Here is a 21,691-nt window from a genome sequence, read left to right as displayed (position 1 = left end):
GAGGGGGATGCTTTCCACCGAGGGCACCGGGGTGATAATTACCCTCACTTTCCTTCACCTCTTTTTTTCCCCGACCACTCTTTCTCCACATGCCCATTTGTCTCGTTCTCAATCTTTGCCGTCATGATTAATAAGCACACAAATTTATGCCAATTTATCCACGAAGAAAGAAAGGGGGGAATCCTTTTGTTGAAAAAAAGCGAGCTGCTTGGCGAGTCTTTATCCGAGCTTTTTTTTGGTGGAGAGTGAGTGTGACGATTGATGGCGTAATCCCTTTTCACAGTGTGGTCTGGCTGTGCCCGATAATGCCAGCCCGCTCCGTTTCAGCATGCCCTCCGCGTGCGGGGAGGGGGGTTCTGCCGGGCACAGCGTCGCCCATTCAGCCATTAATCTGGTCTGGACAAGGGAAGATGCTGCTGCTCTTGCTGCAGGCCACGCAAGAAGGGTGTTAGCGCTGTCTGCTGACTGCACAGAGGCTTCGCTTTCTTTCTCTCTCTCCACAATAAACAAGTCAGCAGCCACAGAGGGGATTTCGCTAAGCGTGCCCTCGTTTTTAGCGGGCAGAGCGGGAGGCAGAACTAACAGAACCCGGGAGGGGCTCGAAAAGGTATTTCTCACAGCTTGGTGGTTTGAGAGAAAATGAATGACGATGACAAAAAAAAAAAGGGCATAGTGAATCAAGACACCGAAAGGGAGGAGGGAAGATGAAAACTGTTTGGCGGGGAGAGGGGCTACGCGGCGGTGCGTCTCTCCAGGTCTGACTAATTGAAAGGAAAGGATGCAAACCAGCTCGGGAGAATTAAAGAGACAGGAGAGGAACAGAGGCGACTTGGGGGGTTAGCTTGACATTTAAAATCCCTCAAAAGAGGAAAACGAGCTGCTGCTCACATACGGGAAAGATGGACAACTGAAGATAGGCATGGAAAGGCAAAAGTAATCCAAAATGGATTAGACAGGTGTGTGGAGGCATCTGTGAAGAGAACGGCGTTCGGATTATTGTTCGGATCCAATCCAGCTGGCCTGAAGCCTGTGAGGCCCCACAAAATTTTGCCAGATTTTTTTCTGTTTCTCCTCTACACCTTTTACGTTTGTACTTGAAGAGCAAAGAACAAAAACACAAAAGTGCAAAACCGCTTCCACGCTTGGATTAGGCTGGGAAACGCGCTGAATAAATCATGACATCAGCCTTTAAGTGTTTTCCGTACCGAAGGGAAGAAAAAGAAAGTGGTTGCAAACAAAAAGAATAGCAGATCTGAATGTGAAGCTAATTCATGCAGTAAATTTCAATGATTTACTTTGCTTGCTGCTTCTTTATAATTATTTCCGTATTCGTCATCGAAGTGCCTTTATATGATTAATATAGCAACCGCTTTTATAATGAGCTAATTATTGGTGCCTGTGGTTGGCTGACAACCAGCCCGCAGAGTAATCTTCCTTTCGCCCAAACTCTGCTGGGATTGCTTCCAGTTCACACGCGACCCTAATGAGGATGAGCGCGATAGAAAATTGATATTTAACTCATTCAGTACCATTGACAGCGATAAACGTCATATATTCATTTCAACCTGGCTGGCGGTGACTGAATAAAAAATGCGTAAAATGTGTTCCCAGGTGCTTTGCGCTATAAACAAAAAGTGTCTGCTCCATGTTCAAAGCGACCAAGGCCCAAACTGGGACACATTGGCCATTCATTTATTTATGCACTTCACGACCACAACAAAGCAGTTGATGTCACAGTCCACAAGCATATTTTATCGGCTGCGAAACCCCGCAAGCCAACTAATGATTGGCGCAGCGTACTGTTTGAGAAACTGCGACCAAAAAAGATATACTTTATGTCATGTGTTCCATCTTGAATCACAACTTGGCCCAAATTCAGTCCCAGAGACTCGATGCCTGATTTTTTTTTCTTCTTCTATCGGCCCAAGCAACCCTCGTGAAGACATGTTCATAATTTTGTCATCTTTTATGCATCCTGGGTACGGTCCACTTTTAGAAGTCGCAAATATTCCGTATTGTATAACTTTGGTTTCGTTGTGGCGCAGCAGGGGCGGCACCCTCGCGCCATTCTGACGGTATGGTTTTTAATAAGCACTCAATAAATCTACTCAAAAATATTGATGCACATCTGCACTTAATGAAACCTTGTAACATCCCGACTTTTTGATTCACTTTATTTCCAAACACCCCTCCACCCCCATGATCCTTAAAGCGACGCCTACCACATCAGTGCTATCTGTGCTTGATAGTTCGGGTTTGTTCCGATACCCGTCGAGAAAAGGTGCGATTGTGTGGTAATTGCCCCGTTGGTTTTGATGACTTGGTTTTTATGCAGAACATGCCAAAAAGACAATATGCAATTATCTTGAGGAGAAAACAGCTGAATGCAGCTGATGAAAAGTCTGGATTCAATCATACACTTAGCACGTTAGATGCTATTAAACCGCAATACAGATAATGGCCTCCATTGCCTACCGAGTAATAATCCCGCTCGTATCGTAATCACCTCCATTACTTTTATTCAGCTTGGCGTTATCATCGCCGCTCTTATTAATATTAGTCTACTATTTCACTAGAATCAAATTTCTTGGACAATCAAAAGCATTCAAGTTTTGAGTGAAAATACGTTGCCTGGTACGGGTGCTCTGTCAGACGGGCGGGTTTCTGAGAACTGCTTCGGATCTGGGTTGCAGGAGACGTAAATGAAGTCAAAGCTAATATAAGGATTTGGAGCCTGGCTCACTTTTAGTACACAGCTATTAAATCAAACATATATGTCGCTTATGTGACGACGCCTCCCCGCGTCGGAGTAATTAAAAATAATTAAAAGCTAGATGAGTGAAATACGACCAACTCACAGTGCGAGTTGCTCCCTGATCACGTAATGAAGAACAGATTGGCGACCATGTAGTAGTCACAGAAAGGCATCACAGAGCGGTAACACAACATATACATCGAAGGGGGTACGAACAGAACGTACACCACAGAGTCTGCCACTTTTAGTCTTAATGTAAAGCCTTCCGGCCTTAACCAGGAAACCTTGATCTGATGTTTGCGCACACACAGTTCATTATTTTTAACTTTTACTAGACTTTTACAAGGTTGATACACTTGTGTAAGAATGCAAAAACCACTTGTAGTTATTTCCAGCCAACCAACCACATCCATTTTTTTGTGGGGCTTGTCCTCAGATGGGTCGCTGGAAGGGCACCAGTAGACAATTTAGAGGAGGGTTGGCCACTTTTTTGGTGCCCAATGACAAGCTAGGCCAGGTCATTTGTAAATTAAAAGTTAAAATGGGCAAGCTATAGCAGTAAGACATTAGTTTAGTCATTGTTTTCCATCAGATAAAACAACAAAATTTGAACAAATGAATCGCCATTAGCGGTCGCACAAGATTTTAGCATCGTTCCACTGAAAGCATGTGTTTTCATTTTCTTCACTTTGCACGTGCGACATGTGCGCGACCCGGTTTTGTCTTTTTGATGCCGAGCGTTGGGAGGGACACCAGGCGAAGTTTTTTTTACTGGGCCAAATTTACGAGTGCTGTTCCAGAGGCGTTCCGCCTGACGCGCTGCGAGGACCGCAAGATTCACTCGCTGAACTTTTGACTCTCGTGTCCACGGCCAGAAACGGTGGCACAAGCGTTCCGTCCCAAACATACTGGGCCTGGATCCTATTTTGCTGCCGAAATAAAAAGGCGGCAGACGGCCCGATTACAAGACATACTTGGTCAAAAAAAGCGAGCGTATCCTAAAAATAAAGAACAATGGCGCACTGTGGGATTGTGGTTGCTTTGGGGAGTGTGCTTCTGAGATACCTTCATGCGAATGGGAGAACCAGATTTGCGATGCGCTGGAATGGGGTCCGCCCCGGAAGGAGGGCGAGGAAGGCGAGGAGGGTGGCCGGGAATGGTGAGACGGGTGGGAAGGAGGCGAGCCCAGACTGCTGGCCAGAAAGGTCCCCATGAAGGAGGCAGAGGAATTTCCCATCAATCCACCGCCTGTGTGAAGGAGACAAAACAGAGTCTTTTGATATGTGTGAACAGAGCAAGAAACATCTGATGTGTCTGTCAAAGCTTTTTGTGGGAGAGGAAACAAATTTGACCATATATGGACGTGTCACAGGAAAACATTTGTAGAAAAGAACGGCCCCCCCAAAATGTAGCGTAACACAAGAGTAACCCCCCCCCCCCCCCCCCCCCCCCCCGTGGGCGCACAGGGGTCCCATCTTACAGCTGAGCACACACTTTTCCAGGCTCGCTCCCTCTTGCTCTCGCACACTTTTGCGTCTGTTTCCCAGTGTGCCACCCCACCCACACTCTCATTCCCTCCATTATCTCTCACCGCTCCGTTCCACTTCTCTCATCTTTCGATTTCATTGCACGAATCTGAAAATCCCACCTTTTTTTCCCTCGTTAGTTAAATTTAGACTTTTTACTCGGTCCCATCTCAATAAGCAGTAATACACTCGTGGTCGTTTGTATTAAAGCTTCCCATCACTTCAAACTCAAGTTATGTCATCCTAACGTCGACTATTCTTGAATGAAGCAATTCTCAAAATAGAAGCTAAGTTCCTCCCAAATGCACCAAATACATCTATTGCCATGATATGGACTAAATCGGAATTGAATGCAAATTGCAAAAAGCACCAAAACAAAAACTTGAAGGCCCTTATCAAAATTGTGCCGTGTTGCAATTTCTCCTCTCTGGCTTCTGCTTTGCAATGACATCACCTCTCGTTCCACTGGTGAGAAATGACCGTCTCCCGGTTCCTTACGTTTCTGCCGCTTAGCATCGCATTAGGCCTTGTTTTCCACCATAATGATCGCAGCAAAGAAATCCGTCGCCGGCTGCTGGAAGTGTGTGTTTAACAAGACTGCGATGAGTAATTGACCATTTGTAACAATGTTGAACACGGACGCTACTGTGGGGCTGAATGTCGATTATGCATTGCCGGGGAAAACACACTCATTAAGCACTGCTTAAATTGCATTGCCATTATTTGCCCGCGACACTCCGCTCGAGTCGCACGACCGTAAAGTGTTGCGCTTATGTATGAACACAGCGCTCATGCACACGTTTGTATCCTGCATTGTGTTGCAAATGCACTGTATACATCATAGTGGAAATTGAGTCTGAAGGCTTTGCGTGAATCCACAAATTGCATTGCACACAAATCTGAATCTCAAATAAAATCTCAATTAAATTGCATTGAAAAGAAATCATTGTTTGTCCCCCTGGAGCAATTTAAGAATCTCCCGAAAATTAAAGGAATGGCTATTTAATTCATGTATTTACGGAACGGTCTTGGTTTGGTTTCCTGGTTAGGACAGCAGAGGTTTCATGTTCAAATCCCCATCCACTACTGTGCTTGAAGAGATTTTATTTTACTTTATTTTACATAGGACTTTACCTCATCCAGTGTGAAATACTACTCCAGAGACCTGGGCTTGTTTTAAACAGAACCCAAGGTAGACAATTGTGTCTTGAACATGCTGCTGAAAAGGGGGCCACCGCCGTATTGTTGTTTTGCGGTACAGGGATCCCGCCGGGCTGTTGAAGTGACGGGGGAGGCATTGTCTGGCAGCCCGCTGACACGCAACAATGTCGTAGGCTTTCTGCTTTGTAACGCCCCCCCCTATCGCCTCCATCTCTGGTGCCACCTCAAATCACCCGAGTGCCTGTGGTAAAGCCCTGTCACGGCTCCAAAGACGACAGGGGCGGGCAAGGGAGGGTTGAGGACAGTGGGGGGATGGATGATTGCCAGCATGCTTGCCAGGCACACATCCAGCTCGTATCAGTCAGACACCCACAACCGCCGCTGCCATCTACCGTACACACACTCCTGCCCTGTTTTCGGCTTATTTCCCCTCCAGTTAGCCAAGCCAAGCCTTCTCTGTGCCTCGGGCTCACATAAATCAGCTAATCCTCTTGCATTATTAACAGCATGGACCCGGAGAGAAAAAAAGGGGTTAGAGAGACATGGGAGTGACAGCAAGGCTTTTTTTTTTGTGAGCGGTGACGGAGAAAGGTGTCTCTGCGACGATGACAAGAGAGAAAACATAGAAAAGGAGTGTCTGGATGTCAAGCGAGGAGAGCGGTATTTGATGAAAAACCTTCCGGATGACAAAGACCAGATCAAACCAAGCAATAATCTGCATCATGGGACCATGTCCTCACATTGAAATTATTGAAGGTCCATGTTCTTATTGGAGTCGTCTAACGTCTGCTTCATTTTGTGACATCATGAAGCAGAATGAATCGGAGGTGTTGTCAAAGTGCTCTGGTGTGTTGAGGCAAAGGAGCGAAGAACAGAGGTTATTAGAGGTCATCAGAACATCAACGTGAACTTTCCACATCGGTTTGCTTACGAAGGACCGTGTCAATGTTCTGTCTATTTTGAGCTGCAGTTAAAGTGGTGCCATCAGAACACAGATTTGGTTTTCATCCCTCACAGCTATGGAGATTAATCCCATTAGCGAATTCAGAGAGAAGGAAGCGTTTCATCGAACGTGCAACATAAACCTCTGGATGTGGAGGTGTTGAATGAACAATGAAGCTCAAATTGTTCCCAACTGCAGCGTCACACATATTCATAAGTAGATGGACTGGAGGCCCCCGTGGACAGCTCCGAGTGAGCAGCAGGCAGGGAGGATAAAGGCCCCGTTGTCATGGGAACAAAAGCGAACCAAAGCTCCAGGCAAGGAGACCGACTGAGTGCTCGCCATTAAAGCAGAAGAGGGGCGATGCGTTTGGTCAGTGTGATGCCCACCAGAGATCCTGTTGGAGCTCGTAGCTTGCAATTTTTTTCTCTCCCCGCTGAATTTAATCCAGTTTCAATCGGAGGGCTTCAGGGACAAAGGTAATCATCCCCCCCCGTTTGGGTCACTAATCAGCTTTGATGAGTATTTTTGCATATTAAGCTAACCGTGAGGTAAGATTAGACCAATTCTTTTTTGCTGTCTTGAGAAATTATACAATAATAGGATATCGAAGTTTGTGTAGGCAAACTGCTGAAAAAGACAACAAGCAACCACCCACAAAGGTCGTGGGTACTCTCGCACCTCTAAATGCGAGGATAAAAATGAGATGTTTACATACTAAGCCGAACTATTGTCTCTTCAGCAAAATGGCAGGCCACCTGGAGATGTTCTAAATCTGTGCTACCGTCATTAAGAATAGGACTCATCGATTCCCAGACCTATCAAATGTCTATTTTAAAGAGTCATCCAAAAATGATGACTGGAAAATGCTGACTTACCAAGTAAAAACATCACGAAGGCTTTTTCAGACAGTTTCTCCTCAGACTGCGTGTTGCTCATCTGATTTCCTGTCAGCGAAGTCCTCGTTGCGTGCCCAAAACTTTCCACTTATACCTCATGTTCCTTAATCATCGCAACATCTTGAAACCGGACGGTCGGTGGCCTCGGAGAGACTGCACACACCACCGAGCAGGGCCGCTGACTAACCCAGCATCGACTTCCTCACAATAAAACGCACAGGGAATTTGAAATGGCTACTCAAGTGGGGAGTGGGGGTGGATTTCCTTCAAACAGTCATCTTGAAAACATTAACTCAATTGGTAGCCAGATTGTTGTGCACAAATTGTCACAGACGTCTTTGTTCTGGTATCTCCAGCCCCCTTCTCCACAGCTTGGTTCTGTACGCACTGGTCCAGTACAAAAATGTATCTGTACGTGGATTTGCTTTTGGCTAGCCCACTATGTTGGAAACGCAATCCAGATCTCAAAAATTAAAACTGAACTGTACCGTTTGGTGAACGGGTCGAAATCCTTCAACCCTACTTCACGTATGTTTTGGATTGGATGGTGGCAGCATGACCAAACACGAGGGCCTCAACGTAAGAGGAGACGAGCCCACGTCTTCTGTTGGAGGCTCGTCCGTACTCAAGTGAGCGAGCAGGCGCTCCAGTCCTGGAACCAGGCCCAGTACGGGGGCGGGGGAACGTGCCAGCAGCGCACGCCTCCGACACTCCACTCTACATGCCTGTGGACTGAGTTTAGTGGATGTGGTCAGTGTGGGTGGAGAAGGAACAGGAGAAGCATTTGGAAGAATTGATGGTGAAGGAAAGTGAGAGAGATTTTTCTGTACGACGGGGTGGGGTGGGACAACATCCCGATGATGGGTCAGGGTCGTAACTGAGCCGATAGTGGTGTCAGGGACTTTTAGGGACTTGTCTTCTTCATTGGTCTGGTGATTATTGGCGAGCAAAAAGCATGCAGAGATCGTTTTCCCTCGACCTGGGAGCATCACACATATACAATTGAAAAATGTCTCAGAAGGTTTTGAAGAACCGCCGAATATCAAAAAGCCAATGACAAGATATGTCCTTGAAAAGGTAGCAAAAGGAAAACAGATTCGAAGTTAAATGTTCTCGTTCTAAACCACACAAAGGTTTTAGAAGCTGGATGATCTCCATCCTTCCATTTCCTGAATTTGATCTCGGATTTTGTTATTCACGCCTCAGTTTTCTATGGTTACTGCAACACTCTTGTGTCTCTTTGCTTTTCCGTAGCTCTGGCTGTTATTTTCGGTTGGTGCTGTCGCCCGTTCGCAGCCAAGTCAATTTTCCATGTGGTGCTCAATTTCTGAGAATCACAGCAAAAAACAGCATCAGCGACGCCACCGACCACCAGGCCGTCATTTTAGAAAGACGGAATCTTTGACGGTTAGAGGGGAAACAGCTTTTCTATATCGCTTATCATGTCCAAGGTCACACGGGAGCTGGATCTAATCCCGACTGGCCAGTAGATCCGGGTCAGGTCATCAGTTCATCGCAGGGTACAAATAACAACTATTGACACCTTGGTCCAATTCCGTTTTCTAATGTCAAGTCCAAGAAGAGATTCAATCCCAGAACCTCTGATTGCTGGGAAGACCGTGGACCATATGTGCTCGACTCCGTTATTTCTATCACAAGCCTGTTTTCTACGGGATGGATGTCGAGCGCTGCTTTTGTCCGTGAGAAAATGCCGTAATGTGTCGAGTCACTGGCCTCAATTGAGGCCAATACGTCGACATTCCATGCTGGGACAGGGGAGGGAGTGGGAGGACAGATTTGAAACAGCAACAGGATGAGACCAGGACAAGGCCCATTACCTCCTTTTTTTACACCAACCGCCCACACTTGTACACTCAAACTTCCCACACCCACTGCACAGATTTGGTTTAATAGCCCAGGCAAGAAAAGCAAGGTCTCCGCCGAGAGTCGTGTAACGCTGGCTTCATGTTTATGATGTCACAGGAAGTCGATATTAAACCCAGACCAGGGTGCTATACTTTTGCTCCAAGCTTATTACAGAGTGTTTACTCTCCAAGCACCTTAGTTCCATTGTACTATATTGACTCACCACCGCCCCTGCACCAGCTATTAAAGCCAATCTAAAGTGTCTGTCTCTTGGTTAAGATAATATACAAGAGGTCTGGCTGGCTGTCTTTGTATGCAGAGCAGTTCCACACCTCCTGGTGGAAAGCCATTTTCTACCTGTCCAAACGTTTGTGGAGTCGGCTTGTTAACTGACCTATTGTAACACGAGAAGCTTTCAGAGCCCTTTCCTACTTTCCGGATCGTTATTCCCGAGGCATAAAATCGCCATTATCATAGTGGAGCTCATCCATCTCACGCATGCATGCTAAACATCCGCTTTTAAAATGTCTTTCTTCCTCTTTCCACACACACACACACACACATACACACAGCAACACACCCAAACATAAAGACGCCCACAGCTGCGCCAGGCCATCTTTCTAACAATCCAATCTGTTTATTTCCCATGATGTTTCCCATTGGCACAGGCAGGAGAAAATCAGATTTACTCCCCCACAGGGCCAATGCAGTTGCACTGATATGGAAAATGATTTCAGAGCTGCTTTAGCCCATAAACATTATTTTGGTCTCCCCCCCCCTGTTAATGACACATTTCTTCCCAGCATTGTAGTCAGGATGAGTGTTTAGAGAGGAAGTGGGGAGGAATCCCCCGGGGCCAGCCAAACATCGGGGGAGTCCTTCACCCTTCAGACTGTTCGCTGACATCCAAGACTTTGCTCTCAGTTTTTCATCCACACATACACAGTTAATCAAGCACGGAGGAACTTAAATTGTCACAGCTTTCAGATATAAGCCCCGCCCTCCCAAAAAGTTATCCCAGAGCCGATCCAAAACGGGATTTCTCTCCTCGCTCTCTCTGGAGCTGTCACCCTGCCGCCTAACATTTGGCTTCCGGGCTCAAACCAGCCCGGCTACAATTGTGTCATACAGACCACAAATCTTTTTATTGGTGTAATGCGGCAACTGCAGAGACTCCCCCTCTTGAACGCGGCGATGAAAAGCACGCTCGTCGAGAGGGGGGGCGAAGTTACAAACACTCTGCCCGAGGCAGATTGTTAACAAGAGAGACCAAAATTGTAGCCTGGAGTCCAAAATGCATTGTTGTCAAGAGACTCCAGTGGGCCAATGGTAAGGGCACTAAACCTTGCATTTGGCACCCATTAAAACACATCTGCACGACCGAACAGGAAGCGGCCATTTTGAATTCGAGAATGATCTTGTTGTGATTTTGTCTTACACCGGAAATATTGTTAAAAAAACTCTGGATGTCCACATATTGATTGGCTTTATCCATTTACGCAGCCAGGTGATGTCCAGACAAAGGCCGATTAAAACGCACGTTGAGCACTTTTTTCTCCTCCTATTAAATTTGGAACTGAATTGGCTAATTGGAATGTGGTTTGACTGAGCGGGTTTTGCCATCCCTGGGGGTGATCATACGGCTCCACTTTTCCACCCTGACACAGTCCTGTAGCAACGAGAAGTAATGACGTCGTACAGGAGGCAGTAAAAAAAGTGTTTTTTCAAGATGGCTCCCTCGTGCCGCACATATGTTCATGCCACATGAAAAGCGGCTCTTTCCCGACGGCGTCCTGGGTGGTCTGGCCTCCCGCTCTGGTAGATGGATCTACTTTATGCAAAAGCAGAACGCGGCTGGACCTCGTCTCGCATGTTCTGCCGATCTCGGAAGTCCACTTGAGTGAGATGAACGCGCGATCAACGATACAACGAGGACCAGATTAATTCTCGGGCTTCTGAATTCATTGGCAGCTTTTTGGAACGTCTTGTCTCTTTTTGCTTTCATCATCTCTTTCCTAACCCTTTTTATCTTCCCTCCTACTGTTCAACTCATGTTCCTTCACTTCCTCATTGCCTTGATGTCTTCCCTCAGCTGCCATCAAGTATGTGCTTCAAAGTGGCCTTCATTTCTCATATGTTGGGTTCTTAAGCACTTCCTCGCTGTCCGCTGTGGGCCATTCTTTTTGTCCATCGGACATCTTATTTTACTCTCCATACCACCGGCCGTAAATCAGCTTCAAGAAATTTTGGGAATGTCCTGTCCTTCTTTTAGGTCAAGAGCCAGACATTTGGGACTCATTTGAAGTCCACGCTTTGCTCCCGTCCTCTCGGTTCTATCCCTGTTTGCCCTTAAAAACGATCAAGTCTGCGCGAGAGAAAACACAACGTTGGCTTCTCTCCATCTGATCCTCCCCGTCGAGGCGCAGAGACAGAACAAAGAAGATAAGAGAGCCGAAAGACGCCGAGCAGCCTGCTCAAGGTCTCGCGGATGACCTCAGTGTAATTTGAGTTCACACGGAGAACAAAAGAGAAATATTTAACTCTTCTGGTTACTTGATCAGCTTGAGACGTCAGCTATGTCCTGCACGTCCCTCTTCCAGACAGTAGCAAGGAGGAGGAGGCCCATCTGGTGACCTCCGTTTGCGGCTGCTAGCTGTGATTCATTTCGCAATATGTGCATCAAAAGGTAGAACCAGAGGGAGGAAGCACATTTCCAGCGAGCGCCGGCAGCTTTCAGCAGGTTATCACAATGCAAACAAAGCAGTCAGAGGCCACAATGGTGGAGGCAGAGGAGGGAATGAAGAGCAACACAAGTGATGAATAAAGAGGAGTTACTACAGGGACCTTGACTGACATGCTTATATTCCGGTGTCAAAACATTTGACACAGGTACTTGACTGTTGCTTTGAAATACAAAGCAGTGCCGCTCCCCTTGTCTCTCCATCCCGATCACCAAGACACTCAAGACTCCACGAGGAGTATGGCCTGGTATTTCCTTGAAAGCCACGATGATGTCACCATCAGCTACGTAATGCCATTCGACGGATTCCCTTATGTGGATGTTGGTTTTTCTTTCTGTATTTGTTCTGGCGGCGTTTTCTATTGTGGGGTAGGTCGGGCTTTTTGCACTCGCCAGATAAGAGGGCAGTTATGTCAACAGCGTGTGCTGCGAAATAGGCCGCCTGCTCATGTTGACATTCTACAACACCGCTTATTTACCCTGACCACAACCAGCAATGAAGCTGCTAGTGCTCTAATGATCAGATGACTCTTGGTGAGGCGCTCCCTTCTGGCGCCAACCGGTACTATATTTCCGCTTGACGGGTAAACTCGGAACATTTGGACGAATTTTGGTTGTTTGGTCTGTGGGGGCTCTGACTCGATTTTTTTTTGCTGTGAATGTTTTTCCGTGACGAAAGCCGATGGAGCTTGGGAAGTATTACTCTCGTGAGACCCGTGAATATTTTTTATGGAGCAGGGAAGCATGTCTGTTGAATTTTTGGTGTTGATGATTTTGTATAGGATTGCTGTGCAAAGTTTTGGAACTTTAGGTGTAAATGCAGGATCAGTGTGTATGTGTGTGTGTGTGTGTGTGTGTGTGTGGGGGGGGGGGTACGAATGGGGGGGGGGATTGTAACCTGCAATAGCATGAGTGTGCATACCAAGCTAAGCGTGACTCTAAAGGAATTGGTGGAGCAGCATAATTAGGCCAAGAAGGGAAGCGGGTTAATTGACTTCTTTGAGAAAGAGCCTGATTTCTATCAGCCATTCCCATAATTATCTGAGCCCACTGAGCTTTCATTAAGCCCTCCCCCCTTTCCTGATTTATCTCTCAACCCCCCCCTCCCCTTTGAAGGAGGTAACACCCCGGCCGCCCATGCCGTGGCCTCGGCATGGCCCGGGAAGACCGAGACAGATTTACGGCCAGCACCTGAGCGAGTTAGGTGCACGGAGGCACATAAACACACCGGGAGTGCACGATTGCACACACTAGGCTCCAGACTGCTGCTGACCTCGCCAGGACCTCTGCGTGCTAATGTATTGACAAGGAGCTATTAGCCACAGCGCGATGTACGCTAGAAGTATTACAGCACCATCGCCTTGCTCATGAAAAGAAGACAGAAGACAAAAGATGTTTTTTGTAGTGGGGCTGTGAAATTTTTAAAGATGGAAGCTTTTTTTTTTTTAGTTCCAACAATTATGTTCTCATCTAAGATGTGTGAATTTTCTAAATGTCTATTTAAACGGTTTGTGTTTCAATAGAAATAAATTGCCTTCTTCCTGGCTGCTCCTTTCTCAGGAAAAATATTTGAGCGACCATTGCGAGTGCAAGCAGAAGGGGAGGGGGGATGATGAGGGGAAAAAAGAGATGAGAAGTGACAAATGAGCGATTTCCTACACAAACCCATAAATCAGTAGACTGAAGCAGGGGCAGTATGAGGTCTCCCTCGATAGGCTTAATCTTCGCGCTCAAGCAGACGCACAACTTTTGTGCGCACACACACGCACAATCGTTGTCCAGATGGTGCACCGGTATAGCTTTGCTCTTTGTGAACGTACCGTTTGGCTTGGCAGACTCTCTTAAACGTGAGTCCTCAAAGCGGCATGTGTGCCCAATTATGTCCCGTGTCTTCGGTCGCATATGAAAAGGGCGGCAGGGGGACTGTTGGCAAACTCGACGAAATTATCCGTCCACGCTGGGACGAGGCAATCTAGGTTAAGAGAGTGCAACATTCTAGTCAACTTTGTTTACGCCGTTGTGCGCTTTAATTGCAAGACAGGAAGGCTGAGACTAAGGTCTACTTGGAGGGGGGCGGAGCTAGGAAGGCCCAGTCGGTCCTTGGAAACTCGAGCCCCTCACAGGACAATCTGAGGTGGATTGATGAGGGTCCAAAAGGACTTAGGATCTGCTTTCAACGTGAGTGTTCGCCATCTGCTCGGTTGGAAAGAGAAGCCACAACGCCGGAGAAAACTCTTTTGAATGTCAGATGAGACGTAAAAAGTGTGCGTGTGCGTACGGTGGACGGCGCGGCCGTATCGATCCTCAAAGCAGCTCCGCTTTCTGAAAGGAGATCTGTTAAATGGGAACCGGGAGCAGGAATGGTGTGAATACAACGCCGGTCCCCGCTACGTTTCTAAAATAACAGCGAGGCTCCACTTTCCACTGTAATATTTTCATTCCCCGCTTCTCCCAAATGAATATCCTCCTAAAGCCAACTGTCGGCAATATTGATCCACTCACTTTCCATCTCTCGACTGTTGGTGAATTTTTTTTACCCTTTTCAATCGGGGGGGGGGGGGGGGGGGGGTAAATTACTGCTAAATAATCTCGGCCGTCTAAGTAAATAATCTACAGCAAACCCTCCCTTGTGAGGAAACCTCGTAAAGGTTTCATCTAATCCCCCCGGGTAACTCTTTAAACATTCTCGGCTATCTAAGACCCATGACTCACCCTGGAAGCAATCAGCAGAAAACCAACCACGTGATTTTGTTTCTCCGCCTGACCTCTTAACCTTCCCCAAACCTCGATCCGCATGTGGCCTTCTGATAGATTTCCGATGCCCTCCTAACAGCTCCGGCACTGGGGTGGAGAACAAGGTTGCATAATACGACGCAGACATTTGCTGGCGATAATGCAATCGAGGAACGAGGCGCGGGAGTAGCTCGGCAAACCACGCTCGAATGGAAGTTTAATCACAGATCCACATGGCAGTCACCCACACGTGCGCCCCCAATTATGCGGTAGAACCAAAAGGCATCCAGCGAGCGTTGAGAGCCAGCCAAGCGAGTGCTCTGTCAGAGCTTTAGCCAGCATGTAACCATTGCCCAACCTCACGGCAATTACAAGCGCTTCTAATTCTTCGCTGGAATAATTGCCTTCTCCCGCCACTAATAGTTTACTTTTCTTCGACGGCTGACAGAGCCGAGACCGGGTTCCCGAGCGCAGACATACACGCTGGTGCGGCCGCAGCTGGAGCTCGTCTGTCAGCGTGCGGGATCAAGATGAATACTGGGAACCGGCCCCGGCCGTGTCCCACTTGTGCCACATCAATCCCGTGACTCTTGACTCTAGCACCGTGTTACGGATATGTGTGCGCGGATGTGTGCGCTCCCAGCACCTCTCTAGTGCCTTCAGAAAATAATAATGGTGGAATAATTGCTTAAATGTTTGACAAATGGGCCCTCTCGACCTTTTTTTTTTATGGCAAATGCTTGAAATCATTTAACTTTGACGCGATGTTCCGCTCGCATTACATGCTTTGAGAAATTGGGCAGAATTTCATCCATCAAAACAGAAACTATGGATTTTTCCCATTTTAACATCTTTACTTTATAACATACTGGCAGATGAAATTTAGCAGACAAAATATCCAGGACGAGTTTGGAAAGGAAATAAAAGAACGGCTCGAATGACACTAAAATGTCTGCTGATCTTCACGTTAGCCTGGTGAGTCTCTTCAAACCCAAATATCTGAAAACCAATAAAATGGCAAATTAGCCAACTTGAGAAGATCCAACGTTGGCAAATTGAAGCAATTTCTAAAAAATAAAAATCTCTTTGAGGCTCTCTGTACACGAGGTAGGCCAATTCTGGGAACTGACCAATCATAGGGAGCCTTCCTTGACTGTACTTGCCTGTCACTTCCTCCCACGATTAATCAGCCGCTCTCCTCGACACGCTCACAATGGAGCGATCATTATAGCCGTCGTGTTACACCTTGCCTTGACAGTGCGCCGTTATCTCCGCGCAAGCTAATTAATTTGCTTGCCATCGAGCTGAATGTTGCAGAGCAGCCACAGTTGACTTGTGCTGAACGCAGCCGTTTGTTCCCATTGTGTGTGTGTTATGTATTTAGGTGGGGGATGGGAACACCTGTCTCAGGTTGCATCCAGCTCCCGCCATGTTTTGACTTGATTTTGGTTGGTTTTGGTATGCTAAACCATGATGGGGCTTGCGAAAGCAGCTCCATAAATAATGTGATGTCATCGTATAGCAACAAGTGTCACGCGCCATAAATTCAACTAGATGCTTCAAATCCTCTCTTGGAACTCGTCCAATTCATCTTGTTGGTATCCGCGCGGAAGGAAGGAGCTACGAAAACTCGACATATATTTTGGGTGGCGGCGAGCGTAATTATTTGTTTTGTGAGGATTCTTGCCAAGTGCCCCTTCTCCCCTCCTCCCCTCAGGTAATAAGAGCTACTCGGCTGCATATCAGCCACCAAGCTCGAGGATTAACTCCCGCTCTGCCCCCGTCTCTTTAACGCGAGATACATTTTTACACAAGTTAATCCCTGGCTTGGACTCTCTCCCTCCTTTTGTTTTGACTTGGCTTGATGGACGGCGGGAGCGCCGGGCAGAGGTGGCCAAATGACTCTTCTCCGGCGGCGATGGCCCCGATGAGCGTATTACCCTGACTAATGGGGGGAAATATATATCGCCAGGCTTCTCGTAAATTTGCACGTTGGTGTTACGCGAGGACAAGAGGGCTTACGATCCAGGGTGAGCGCCCTCCGCCTCCCTCCCACTCCCGCCTACTCTTGTAACTGTACTATGAGCTTGCTGCGCTGAGGCTATGAGATAACCACTTTCCATTGTGAGAAAAGCCTGTCGGAGCTTTTTTTTCGCCCCATCTCTTTCGCTCTCTCTCGCTCTCCGGTAGGAAAAATATAAAAAGCTTCAGCCGCGATTGCCGAAATAGTTCTGTCACTATAATTAGATGTAAACAGTCAAAGCAGACGCTCGCTCCATCTCGCCGGCCCCGTGGCCTCTTGGGAAACGAGATGTGTTAGCGCGTGTGACAACCGCGTGTTTGCGTCACTTTGCCATGCACCGGCGAGTGTATGACAGCATGCGACAATGCCCGTCGAGTCTGGCTGATTGTCTGACTGTCGGTCTGTCCTTGTGAAAACACACCATCTCACTCAGCGCCCCCCCCCCCCCCACACACACACACGCACACACACACACACACACACGGCCACCAGAAAGGAGGTCAGCGGCCGCGCTCGGCGAACTGGGAGAGCTAATGCATGCAGCGCCGACGGACAAATGCACATCTGTTGCCGAGCCCTCCGTCGTTTGCCTCCACATCCTCGGGACATGCTGCAGTATCCGAGGGAAGAGGGAGTGTAGCTTAGCGGCCCATGGGACCAAAAAGAAAACCTGAGAGCGATCTGAGAGAGGACAAGCAATGAGTTGTTCAAGGACAGATATGGAAAGATCACCAATGAACATGCAACATGAAAAAAATCATCTTAAAATGCTAAAATAATAATAATATTTTAATGAAAGTTAGCAGAGGACCAAGACAGAGAAAGAAAAAGAATGAAGACAACCGAGCAACAAGTCCCCTTTGGATTGAGGACAAGACAGCTGGTTAGAGGGTCTCCTGAGACTTATTAAAATGGAATTCCTGATGCTAATCTTTGTTTTCTCACCAACGGCGTGACGCATCCTTAAGAAGCATCTCGCCATGTATATTTAATGGCAAATGGTCACATATGTTTAGCGGCACAACCTCTGCCGGCTCTCAAATTTGATTCTTGATATTTTGGACTTGTGCGAGAAGGACTTGCTGGTCGCAGCAAAAAAAATGCACTTAACTGGAGACGCTTTATCAAGCTCATTATCTTGAGTGACACACGCAACGACAGCCTTCCGTGCCGTCATTCGTGAACGAAAGCGATGTCCTTGCGCACACTGCAAAGATAACGCCGGCCTTTTATTTTTACAAAGTTGCCTTTCGAGAAAAGATAACTACCTTACACTCGTTATAAGGAAATTCTGCTATTGTGGACACGAGCAGCACACAATATAAAAATATGAATAAAATGGTCTTGGGTGAGCCAACCCTGAAATCTTTTACCCTTAACCAGATCCACCACGGCCCAATTCAATTCAGGCCCTCCACCCTCTGAGTTTGGCGGTTCAGTCGTTTTTTGCTTAATCCAGCAAACAAACAAACAAACAAACAAACACACGGCCACCAAAACCTCCCAAGAAGAAAGCAAACACACGAACAACTGCTGAGCTGAATCCCATGTATGCAAAATAAATTCAGATCCCCCCCTCGCCTCCCCCGCTAGGTTGGTGGCCTCTAGACATGGTGCATTAAGGGCTGGAGTCCTGATGGGAGAACTCTTCCCGCAGATCCTGCAGGGACCGACTGAGACGTTGGAGGGTTAACAATGCACCTGTCTGGGCCTCCAAATCAACCATGGGGTGCCTGGCTTGAGTCATGCTGTCCTGGAAAGGGCGCGCACACACACACATGCGTGCAAACCCCAAGTGTTATTTCTCGCCACAAATCTGCTGACAACAATAGGGCACAATGGTCCCCCCCCCCCTCTTTGTGTGTGTGCGCGTGTGTGTGTGTTCCCGTCACTGAGCGCTTAGAATAATACATTTGAAATTAAAAAACAAGTAATCTGGATTTTCTGCATGAGCCGTTAATAATGTCCAACAGCTGTCACCCGGACGCAACGCCGCCACTCGTTGAGGTGGGCCGGCCAATCAGAAAAGAGCAGTTTGGAAAAAAGAAAATCTATTCACTGTGCCGTAATGTATTTCCAGTCCTTTTTTGTTGGTCATGGGAAGTGAAGAAATACTTTGCAAACCCAGCTGGATTCTTCTCTCCTCCGCACCGAGCATAAAAATAGATGAGGGCTACACTTATGAAATTCAGCGCCCTGAAAGCTGATACAAGAAGCCGCTAGGCCGACCGCCACGCTCATCCGTGGGTCTCCTTTGTGTTTTGGCGCGGCGTACACGCCCCGTGCTCCGGGCCAGCGGGCTTTGTGGCAACACGCCAAGCGGGGGAGTGTGGGTGGCGCAGCGTTTCAAGTGCCCTCTCGGAGGCGGCGAGGCCACTCGCTGGCCAAAATCCTTTTTTGCCTTTCTGAGAAGAGTTCTTGAATTTTAGCTCATTTCGTGCTAGTCTTCTGTTAGACTCAACAGCGCCTCTGCTGGTGGCATTCTATTTTTACCTTCCAGACGCCATTATTCAACAATTAATGGGTTATTATGGCTATTCCTAATCTTAATGGCAACAATCGGCCATTTGCAGGCGGTGGCAATCGATGAGGTTGTGCCATTTGCTGCCAATCTAATGCACTCCGGAGTTGTAGTGCGAGGCAGGAAGACATTTCGGTTGCCATTGTAAATTACTTGGGTTCCAGTGGGAGTGTTGGGGGTTTGGCAGAAACGCCAGCGAGGTGCCATTTTGCCCAGGTTTGCACTCTGCGGGGGGGGATGTGTCGGTGATGTCATCTCGCTGCAATCCCCGAACGAGCCTGTGACATGCCAAAATCACGCCACCCCCCACCCAACCTCGGCTGGAGACAAGGCGGATGGGCTTGCTCGGAGTCAAATCCGAATGGATTTTGGCCCAAACCCCATGTTCTGTCAGTGCAGCTGCTGAAGCTGGGTTACAAAAAGCAGATTTCATGTAAAACTACGTCGATAGAAATGAATGTGTGACTTTGTGAGTCATCGTTTGTCTTCAAAAGAATTTGGGATTCAGTTAAAGACAACAGCACTATTTTTTTTTTTTATTTGAGTAATAAGTTGTTGCTCGATCAAATCTGTCATCATTAATTTGTCTTTGTCGTGTGCCAAATTTAAGGGTCTAATAAGCTTCTGATCTGCTGCCATTGGACTGAAGTGAAAAGTCAATGGAGCACTCAAGGTACTGTAATGATGATTTTTAGTGGTTTGTTGAAGTAGTACAAACAGTCAAATACAAAATGGAAATAGTCACAAAGCTGCTGTAGACCACAACTCACACTCAGACTCTGACACGCAGACTGACTGACTCCAGATTTTGCTGTCACTCATAAGACCACACCCTCAAAAATACTGCAGTACCTACAATATTTACGTCATAAAATGTATTTTATTTTTCGTTATAAAAAAACAACACCGACTGTTTGGTACAATATTTACATGATAAAATGTATTTTCTTTTCTTCAAAAAAAAACCCCACCTTGACTGTTTGGGAGACCGACCCAATGTGCAACTGGAGGCTTTTATTGGATAACCTAAACTACCCTTAAATTGCCTGAAAACACTGTAGTGTGCATGCCAGGCCAGTCGGTGGCACTATCAAAAGACATCTCGTGAATACCCTTGACTGGATGTCACAAAACGGCCAAAACAACGTCGTTTTTATCGGTTGTTGTAAACAGCCCCGGTCACAATCGACCCGTACCCCGCTCACTCGGCTTGATTCTTTTTAAAGGCTCGGGTCGTAAGCGGCCCTTTTGCTAATCCCTCCAGACACCTGTGTTTGTCTTTGAAGCGTCCTCAGACCCACGGGATATTCCAGCAATGAGACGTTCAATAAAAGTCTCTGTAAAGTTATTTATTCCCCTTTGGTTAAGGGAAAAAAAGTGGGGGAGAGCGAGACGGCAGACAGCCCGGCTAACCTTTGAAGGGGGAAGCTGCTCGGACGTAAAAACTGGGAGAATGACAGGGACATCCTACAAGAGAACAATAAAGGGGGTGGACGGGGCTGTTTTTTATCTTTAACAGCAGCCGTAAAACACACGCACAAAGCCGGGCTGGCCAACAATGGTCCAGGGCTGAAGGGACGGCGGCTCGAGCCCAAGTGGCAGGAAGGCCGCCGCTTCCCAGACATAGGGCTCTTCCTGCAAAGAACGGCTTGCGGAAAAGGGAAGCGAGGGGAGATGCAAAGGAAGTGGAAGTTTGAGCGTGCGGGATGACACAAATATGACCTCTCGCTACAGATCCCCCCCCTCCCTCCCTCCGCCCCACAGCTGCTTTCACACGAGCGCACCTCCGTCAAGGCGCGGCGATTCAAACAATATGGCTGAAAGACGAGCCCCTCGCCATAAAGGCCGCTTCCAGCGCGTCCCCGCCACAGCCAAGTGCAAACTGTCCCCCAAGTCAACAGACGATAGCGTTACCCCCTTCCGCAACCTCGTCAATGGACTCGCTGAATTTGAGCGCATTAAATGACTTTACAACTCGGGGAGGAAAAAGTTGATCCGCGGTCACGTTCGGCAATGAGCGACCGTAAACCGGCCACCTGGCACGCGTCACAAATGCTCTTAAAATGAAAATGAACTGACAAGGTCGCAGTGTGTTTTTCTACAAATTTAAATTTCTCATGTAATCCGGTGTTTTCACTGTTTCGTATCAAACTTGAGGCCCTGGTGGCCAGATCCAGCCCGTAATACCATTTTTTTGTGGCCCACTGTAGCAAACAGTGTATCACCTTCATTTTTCTTGGCTGAAAATAGAAGTTTGTGTCCCTTTTCACAGCTATCATTTATTAAAATGTACATTAACAATTAAGTCATCCTCTGGAAATGTAATTTTTGATTGTGAAAGTTTATGGTGACGGAGACTCACCACGCTTCGCTTTTTTACTCAAACAGAATCATGAATATAGTTCAGTATTACTGAAAGTATTGCACACCTTATCGTGACACTTTTTTGTTCTACACCCACCTTGAAATATTCATCGCGTCTGTTAAATATTGATGTCAACCAGTGTGCGAGTTAGTCCCCGAG

General features: G+C 47.2%; 1 protein-coding gene across 6 annotated transcripts in view; it reads right to left on the bottom strand.

Moving 5' to 3' along the window:
* The window catches only part of bahcc1a (BAH domain and coiled-coil containing 1a), a 46,684-nt gene that overhangs the window by 18,665 nt on the left and 6,328 nt on the right, over positions 1-21,691 (bottom strand). For all 6 annotated transcript variants that reach the window (XM_085933010.1, XM_085933012.1, XM_085933014.1 and 3 more), the window contains one exon: positions 3,821-4,003. In XM_085933010.1, the coding sequence (XP_085789136.1) occupies positions 3,821-4,003 (183 nt within the window). The remainder of the gene's footprint in view (positions 1-3,820; positions 4,004-21,691) is intronic.

The sequence above is a fragment of the Syngnathus leptorhynchus genome, chromosome 16, assembly GCF_054491065.1.
Source record: "Syngnathus leptorhynchus isolate UIUO chromosome 16, UIUO_Slep, whole genome shotgun sequence".
Lineage (NCBI taxonomy): Eukaryota > Metazoa > Chordata > Actinopteri > Syngnathiformes > Syngnathidae > Syngnathus > Syngnathus leptorhynchus.
The sequence above is the reverse complement of the archived record's forward strand: the minus strand, read 5'-3'. Positions and strand labels throughout refer to the sequence as shown.